General features: G+C 32.8%; 1 protein-coding gene across 3 annotated transcripts; it reads left to right on the forward strand.

The window, feature by feature from the left end:
* Nucleotides 1-269: 269 nt before the first annotated feature.
* Nucleotides 270-8,450, forward strand: LOC140882234 (uncharacterized). Of its 3 annotated transcripts, none has more exons than XM_073288097.1 (2): nucleotides 270-1,042; nucleotides 3,821-4,185. In XM_073288097.1, exons 1-2 carry the CDS (start codon nucleotides 346-348, stop codon nucleotides 3,913-3,915), a joined length of 792 nt encoding a protein of 263 aa, XP_073144198.1. In that variant the 5' UTR covers nucleotides 270-345; the 3' UTR covers nucleotides 3,916-4,185. The 3 variants fall into 3 exon arrangements, with proteins under 3 accessions (XP_073144198.1, XP_073144199.1, XP_073144197.1); XM_073288098.1 differs by lacking the exon at nucleotides 3,821-4,185 and adding an exon at nucleotides 8,144-8,450 and having other exon boundaries at nucleotides 273-1,042; XM_073288096.1 differs by lacking the exon at nucleotides 3,821-4,185 and adding an exon at nucleotides 1,836-3,697 and having other exon boundaries at nucleotides 274-1,042.
* Nucleotides 8,451-8,992: the final 542 nt, after the last annotated feature.

Raw genomic sequence — 8,992 nt, forward strand, 5'->3', positions numbered from 1 at the left:
ATCCGTGAAATATATTTCAATTGGGGTTCCTAGTGGATGTTTTTTTCTTCTTTTGAAATGTATATCAAATGAGAGTAGTATCTTGTGACACGATCTCGTGATTAATCATCACCACACATATTTACAATAAAAAATAATATATTTTTTTAAAATATCAATGAGTCGACGAGCATAGAAGATGTCTCGCCTCACGGATAGGCAAGAATTCAAATTTTTTTGAAAAGGGTGAAAAAGTGACTTCCTTTTTGCATATATTCTCACAGCACCACCACCAAGCAAGAAAAAGTAGTTGTTCTGTTCATCTCCCCAACCAAAAGCAAATTCTGTGAATTATACATCTTGAAAATGCAGAACTTGAACAAACTCCATCTCCTTCTCCTTTTCCTCCACATTTTCGAGCCATCGTCGTCGAAATCCCATGAAATCCCACCAACACACTGTGGGAACATAGTCATTCAAGAACCTTTTTCTGCGCAAAATCCCACAAATTCTTCCATTATCTCAAACCACATGATCCTCTGCAAATCTGGTAAATTATACTTGAGAACCACCATCGGCCTTTTCCCGGTTTCCTCCGTAGATTACTCGGCCAAACTCCTCACTGTTTCCCACACTTATTGCTCTTCAACTTCCAACTTCATATCCCCCCACCATCTTTTTGCTGGATTCCCTTCTCCTCCAAGCTCGAACTCGCTAATACTACTAAATTGCTCGAAGAAAGTGCAGAGAATTCGTTCGTCCTCATGTGATAATCAGACGTACTTGGATCATGGCTGCGGCGATTTATCCGTAAAAGGGTCGTCGTTTCCTTGTTTGGCCATTGATGATTTTGAAAGCTTGGGAGAGAGTTTTGATCCCTACAAGGAGATGGATTGCACACACTACAGGCGAGTTTACAGAAATGCAGGGGAGAGATTAGAGATGGGAACCCAGATTGGTTTCGGTATTCCGGATCATGTTCCGAATCCTTGTGATCAGTGTGAGAAGCCTGATGGGAATTGCGGGGTTGGGTTAAGATGCATCTGCCATCCCAAGAAATGCAGTAAGTTTTTTCTTTTGGATCGGAGCAATTCATTTTTATTTTCTTTAAGTAGCAATCCATATAAGTATTCTTTTAATAAATGATCATTATAGTTTTTTTTTTTAAGAAAATATATTAGATAAGGTTTTAAAAAAGTTTGCCCAAAGGTCATTTTGTTAATATCCTTTGAAAACACGCATGAACAGTGTGTTATTTGAAAATATTGAAGATGTACGTGCTCAAGATTTGAAGACATGGAGTTAACAAAAATCATTTTTTCGTGAGAAAGTTTTTAGTAATCTCGATATTTCAAAAAGACAAGTGGATATGTATATGTAATTATTCCTTAATTTTATGTCACTGAATGAATGATGAAATAACTTGGGAGGAATTCTTTTATGTTAAAATTTGAGTTTATGATTTTTACGCATTTGTTCACGACGTATTTCATATACTTGGCTCGAATATGTATCCCATACAAACAAATTTCAATCAAATGTGTTATAAAAAAAAAAACTATTTTGAATTTTTTTTTTAAGAAAAAATTCGAAAACTTATATAACTATGGCCCCGTTTGATTTTAAAAGTCAGGCCAAAAAATTATTTTTTTATGTGCTTTTCGGTTAATAAGGTGTTTGGTTGACCAACACTTTTTTGAATCAAAATTAGAGCTTTTTTAAAAGTAAAAAATTGTAACTTTTAAAAGCATTTATTTTAAAAAATCTCTACAAAATCCAAACGGATTTATAAATCACAATTTTGGTATTTGAATTTTTCGCCAACACACTTTTAACATTCATTGTTGCTCTTGCAGAAGATAAGGTGATTTCAGTGGGTGCGGTATTAAATCCCTTTGGGAACATCTTTTTCTCTATGTTCTTCTTCATCCTTACGATGGAAACTCTTTGAGGATACCCATCTAGAATCTTGTATCTAGAGCAGGGTACGGTACGGTATACCGTATATCGTACCAAACTACGATACCGTATAATATCGAATTTTTTGGTATGAAGAATTTTTATATCGAACACCGTATCAGAAATAAAAAAAATTCAGTATACCGACAAATTTCGGTATTTCGGTATACCGTACCGTACCGAAATTTTTGGTATATTCGGTAAATTTTTCGGTATGATATGATGGTATTTTCGGCATTTCGGTATTTTTCCCCAACCCTACTTATATCTCTCTTCTTCTTTCCACTTTTTTTTTTAAGCAATATCTTATTCTGGGCAAATAATGTTATTTTGTCGAAGAACACTTTTATGTACAGCAATATCTAATTTAAATTAGTTTTTGTGAACATTTCATGTCATAATTCATATACTTGGTGCCTTTTAATTTTGAGTTGTCATCTTCAAAAAAAATAAATAAATAAATAAATTTGAGTTGTCTCGCAATTTTGAGTTGATCTCTTGCGAAACAAACCTACAGATCTATGTCCATAAGATAAATTGATTCGATTCATATTTGCAATGAACGATAATACTTTTGACGTAAAAACAATATTTTTCATGAGTCGGATCGAGTCAGAGATAATATCACAAATTGACTCACGAGACAATTTCATATTTGTGGTTTTAAAATTTGAAATATTTCAGTTACTATAGTATATTATTATTTTATACAGTATAAAAATATTCCGATCTAACCGTCTGGTTGAACCATTTTTTAAAAAATTTACGGATTCGATTATCGGTCGGTTTTGAAAACATTGGTCATAAGAGTTTTTTTCTTGTTTAATTTTTATGAAGTTCGCAGTTTTAAAGAGTTTTTATGAACAACTATTATTTTTTGTTTATGAGTTTTATCTAATCTTATGTTTTAATTAATTCAAAAATATTTTTACTCTAAAACAAACATAAAAATATATTATACATATATTGTAAACCTATGTATTTACTACGACAATGTTCATTAGTAAAGAAAGGCTTTTTCAAGCTCACTGAAAAATGAGTAATTTGAAATACATTATACTGTGTAGTTACTATGTAAATAAGTAATGTATCCTTGTTATGAAAAAACCACGTGGGAAAAATCATAGACAAGGGAAAAAAAATACAACTTTGATTGCTCCCCCTCTTGCAAGCATCACTTGAATTTATTAACCCATCTTATTCCAATCTTGTGCACTTATTTGCCAAAAATTAATTCAGATGCTGATTTTGTCATAGTTATGGTACTTCAAGACCAAATATCTTTTTATTCAAGTTGGCAAAAATAATATTTTAAGCATCAAATCCTTCTAGGATGATTCTATATGTATCACCATGCATCAAATTAGTGCATCCACGATAAGTGCAATATTTTCTCACAATCCGCTTGAAATAATTTGAGAAACTTTGCTAATATTTGCTCATATGCAACATGTCACTTGTCAATCATTTGTTATTGACAATCTCTACATATTGTATGTAAGGCCCTGAAAATATTAAGTTATTAATTACGAAATTAGAGATTTAAATTTCGTTCTTGAAAATTATTAATTGGAATTTATGGAAATTAGAGATGTAATTTTCGAGGCGAAAATATTTAATTTGAGAATTTACGGATATTTGAGAATTAAATTTCGGGATTCTTAAATTAAAAGAATAAAATATTTGAATGGATTATTTATGAGATTTAAGATTTAAATGTGGAGTTTGGAATTAAAAAGGATTTAATTTGAAGAAGAAACTCGAGCAGGGACCGAATTGCAAATATTGAAGTTTTAGGGACCAAAGTGCAATTCCCTAAAGCAAGTGGATTACACATGGCTTATATTTGATGCACTATACGTGTATGTATCACGTTCTTCAGATTCCATTCAGCAGCTACAACCGTGGGAGAAGGAAGGAAAGCTCCAAGCCATTTTTGTTCTTTGCAATTCCGGTAAAACTCGATCCGGCCGGTAGAATTTCAAATTGATCGTATATTTGCGATCACGGCTTCGAGTGATACACTTTGATGTAAGTTTGGCTAAATTCTACCGTGTTTGAATTTTAAGATGTTGTTAGAATTACGATTTGGTTGTATAAACGTGTTCTAGTATATACGACGATAGCGTATCTAAGTCGGATTTAGAAAAGATCGTCGTTTGGACATATTTTTGAATTATGGACTATTTTATGAAATTTCTGGAATTTTTGGGCTACTGATTTCGTGTGATATGGATTGAATTGAGTATAATGTGGTGTTTAGATGATGATAATATTGATGGTTATGATTTTGGAATTACCGAATTCGAGCCGTTACGCCGTCGGTTCTTGTTTGTTGAATTTTTGAAAAATGCAAGTGCTGATTTTGAAATTGTAGTGATGGAATGATAGTGATATGAGTTAGATATCAATGTTTGGTTGATGTTTAAAATATTAGAATCATCGGTTTCGAATTGATTCGTCATCTGTTTTCAAGGTTTCGAAAGAATTATGGCTCAAGAGGTTTACTCTCAATTCTATAACCAATCTACCATAGATTATGAGGTTTTGTTATTCAACCTCGATTGATTTTGATTGGCTCTTATTCCTTGATAGAGTCTTATTTTAATTCAGTCTCTTTAAGTCGAGATGCAAGTGAGTTGTTTTCACTTAGCAGATTTTGTCATTCAGAATATTTGTTCTTTGGATGACCTTGACTTGAGTGAGTTTTTTTTATTATGAATTTCAAGAGTCGTTGATCATTTGGTATATACATTCAGTATATTTTGATGATTTTGGCTCGTAACTGATAGAAATTTGGATTCAGAGTACCAGTAAGAGTTTTGGATTGATTGTATGATTTTTCCAGAACTTGAGAAATAGAAAGAAGAAATTAGAAGAATGCTTAATCGACTGATTAAAGACTTGGTTTTGTACTTGAGTTTCTAAACAAGATACTCAAATAATCAGGATTGTTGCAATCCAAACTGCGTTAGATTAGTTTGGAAAGATTAAAGCAACATTGAGATTAAATCAAGCGATTAGAGTTTGGTTGAGAATGCTAGATTGAGATATGAAACAAGATAACAGATCAGAGATAATGGATTTTGAGATGAATATTAGTTTGATTGTGCTAGATAATCTAGACATGAGATATTACATTCTGGAAAAGGCACACTACAACAGATTATATATCCATTCAGTTGTTTGGAAATGTTGTATGAATTACTTGGAAATCAGTATTGGCAAAAGAAAATGGAAGACGATATGACATAATTGAGTTTCCGATACCTACGTTTCCAGTAATAGAAACAAAAAAGAAGAGACTGAGTGATCTATGAATCAGTTTAGCAACTCTGAAGTCAAAACAAGAATAATTATTTGACAGATTTTAGTTCGAAATTACTCAAATCGTCATGAGTTTGCGATTTGTATTGAAATAGATTCGTTAGATTCAAGAATACGCTGTATTAGCTGTAATATCGATATGAGTTTCTAGCTGCTAAGAAGTTGGTGATATGATAAAATTACAGGAATTGTTGAAATTTATTGTCGAGATAGAGACTTTAGATTTAGTTGGTAGATTGTGGCATCGATTTTCAGAAGTTCTGAGTGTTTGGTTGTATGTGATTGCATTATGCCACCCTTTGATCAATGGATTGTCTGAGGTGACTATTCAGATTTGAGGAAATGCTCAGAACTATAGTATCTGATTCGATACTAACTGATAGATTTTGCCACTTGCTTATTGCAATTCCTGTAACAGTTATTCGATTGATATAGAAATCGTGTTTTTGATTAAGAAATGAGAAGAAAAGCAGAAGTTTCTTTGTGATGAGACGATATTGCAAATGTATCGGCGATCAGATCAGATGTTGCTTGATAATAGACAGAGAATATGAAGATTGTTTCGTACCAATTTTGAACAGAGCAGATTAGACAGAGTCAGAGTTTGAATCTTGAACAGAATGTTCAGTGAGAAATATTCTTTCCGGAGCAATATCTGATTCAGAAAGAAATTTCATTATGAGTTGATGAATAATCGATACAGATTTTGATCAGAAAGAATAAGAAGATAAGATACCAGAAAAGATATCTAAAGCTCTTAGAACTGAAGTAAGAATTACTTCAGTCAGCTTTACAGTCTACGAGATTCATTAGTACGATTGAATGCGATTTCGAGGACGAAATCATTCCTTAGAGGGGAGGAATTGTAAGGCCCTGAAAATATTAAGTTATTAATTACGGAATTAGAGATTTAAATTTCGTATTTGAAAATTATTAATTGGAATTTATGGAAATTAGAGATGTAATTTTCGAGGCAAAAATATTTAATTTGAGAATTTACGGATATTTGAGAATTAAATTTTGGGATTTTTAAATTAAAAGAATAAAATATTTGAATTGATTATTTATGAGATTTAAGATTTAAATGTGGAGTTTGGAATTAAAGAGGATTTAATTTGAAGAAGAAACTCGAGCAAAGACTGAATTGCAAATATTGAAGTTTTAGGGACCAAAGTGCAATTCCCTATAAAGCAAGTGGATTACACATGGCTTATATTTGATGCACTATACGTGTATGTATCACGTTCTTCAGATTCCATTCAGCGGCTACAACCGTGGGAGAAGGAAGGAAAGCTCCAAGCCATTTTTGTTCTTTGCAATTTCGGTAAAACTCGATTCGGCCGGTAGAATTTCAAATTGATCGTATATTTGCGATCACGGCTTCGAGTGATACACTTTGATGTAAGTTTGGCTAAATTCTACCGTGTTTGAATTTTAAGATGTTGTTAGAATTACGATTTGATTGTATAAACGTGTTCTAGTATATACGACGATAGCGTATCTAAGTCGGATTTAGAAAAGATCGTCGTTTGGACATATTTTTGAATTATGGACTATTTTCTGAAATTTTTGGAATTTTTGGGCTACTGATTTCGTGTGATATGGATTGAATTGAGTATGATGTGGTGTTTAGATGATGATAATATTGATGGTTATGATTTTGAAATTACCGAATTCGAGCCGTTACGCCGTCGGTTCTTGTTTGTTGAATTTTTGAAAAATGCAAGTGCTGATTTCGAAATTGTAGTGATGGAATGATAGTGATATGAGTTAGATATCAATGTTTGGTTGATGTTTAAAATATTAGAATCATCGGTTTCGAATTGATTCGTCGTCGATTGGATTTTTGGTTATTGACAAGACTTGAAGTTGATTAAACTTTGATGAGTTGAAATGAGTTTGGGAAGCTAATATTGAGTTTTAACATACTTAACATTCAGATTGAAGTTGAAGGATATCGAGTTCAAGTCGACGAGTCCGAATTGACGTGAAGTTGGCTGCTAGTTGGGAACAATTAGAGTATGAATTAACAAGAGTTGAGTGAGCAGATTTTTGAAGGAAGTGCAGATTTTTGGGACAACTTGTATGTGATCAAGAAGTGCCAGAGTTCAGAATAAAGGTATGATTCGACATTAACCTCGACAGATAGAATATCTCGAGAACGTGGTGGTTTTCGAGTTTATTAAATCACATACATGCATGATTAGTTGTTTTACTTAATCTTATATGATCTAAATGAATAACTTGACTTAATTGATTTGGTTGATATATGAGTTGTTTGATTTAAACATGATTACTTGTTGAGATTGATGATTGATAATTTATTTGAGATTGATAAGTTTAGATTATTTTGAATTGTTGAGTTATGGTAGATTGGTTATAGAATTGAGAGTAAACCTCTTGAGCCATAATTCTTTCGAAACCTTGAAAACAGAATCGAAAAGAAAATATTGGAAGTGGTGAAATTATATATGAGAGGCTAGAGATCTGGCTTGATTTCTTTTTGCCACGGTTCTCAGTATATTGTTCACAGTCCAGGGAATACGAGATTGACCACCTCGAGCGGGAGCGTAGGTGGGAGGCTTGATTTTTGGCCTTATTATATTCCCGGGATCCCAACGAGATGATTATTGAAAATATCGATTCTGTGAGATTTGAATCCTTTAACCCTCGACTTGTCTTTGAGTTTTTATGTTATTGAATGAATTTTCTATGAAAAATATTTTACAGGTAAGGGTATAAGGAAATGACGATTGGGATAGTAGATTACTTGTTTGAGTTATATCTACTTGATTTATATAGATGTCTTTCATACTGAGATTTATTCTCACCGGAGATAATCGGCTGTTGTTTTGCTTGTATCTGTGCATTGCATCAGGTTGAAGGGTAAGCGAGTCAGACTTGACATGGAAGCGAGAGATTGAGAGATTAGAGTGGAGACTCGGGTGATAGAAGAAGTCTATGTTCTTTTGTAATGTCAAGCATGTTAGATTAGAATCCAATGTTGATATGTTAAATTCATTGGTTTAGTTTATCCTTTCATGTTTGATGTTTGTATTAAAGGCTTGAGATAAGACTTTAATCTAGATGTAGATGTTGTTGCTACAATTGAAATTTAGTTGAGTCACTTTTGTAGATTCTACATGTAAACTTGAGTTGGTTTATATGAAGAAATGAAACTTATCTTGTTGTAGCATCATGCTCTCTTGATTATGAAGATGATTGTATTAATTATGCCATTAGCTTTGATATTATCATAGAGGAGTTAGCATGAACTTGTTCTAATTCTTTTGGATATGATTATGTAGCATTGGCATAACTTGTTAGTTGATCTTATGGCTTGGAAGGCATGGACAGCACAAACCAAAGTGCTGTTTTTTTTAATGTTGTGCAGACCTGCGTGGGGGCGAGCCCTTGGCTCGCGCACGCGCGATCTAACTAGCTCGGCTGCTGGTTTGTTTGCCCGCGCTTGCGCGCGCGCAACCTTTATAAAAAAAAATAAAATTTAGGCCTTTGATTGCTTGATCTTAATTCATGTATTGGATGAAATGTTCTTATTTGATCTTGGATTAATCGTAATGATTTGAGAGATTAGTACCCGAGTCCTCACATTGTAGTTCAAAATAATCATCATTTTGCATAATAGCAAAACACACGAATGATTATATCATTTCGATCTCAAATAATTTGTGAAATCCCATCTTTTAATATACTTTTTATTTTTCAA

This window comes from Henckelia pumila, chromosome 2, assembly GCF_033568475.1.
Source record: "Henckelia pumila isolate YLH828 chromosome 2, ASM3356847v2, whole genome shotgun sequence".
Lineage (NCBI taxonomy): Eukaryota > Viridiplantae > Streptophyta > Magnoliopsida > Lamiales > Gesneriaceae > Henckelia > Henckelia pumila.

Coding starts and splice junctions, on each gene's coding strand:
- LOC140882234 (XM_073288097.1), top strand. CDS start 346: ATGCAGAACTTGAACAAACTCCATCTCCTTCTCCTTTTCCTCCACATT. Junction 1,043..3,820: donor CTGCCATCCCAAGAAATGCA/GTAAGTTTTTTC, acceptor CACGTTCTTCAG/ATTCCATTCAGCAGCTACAA.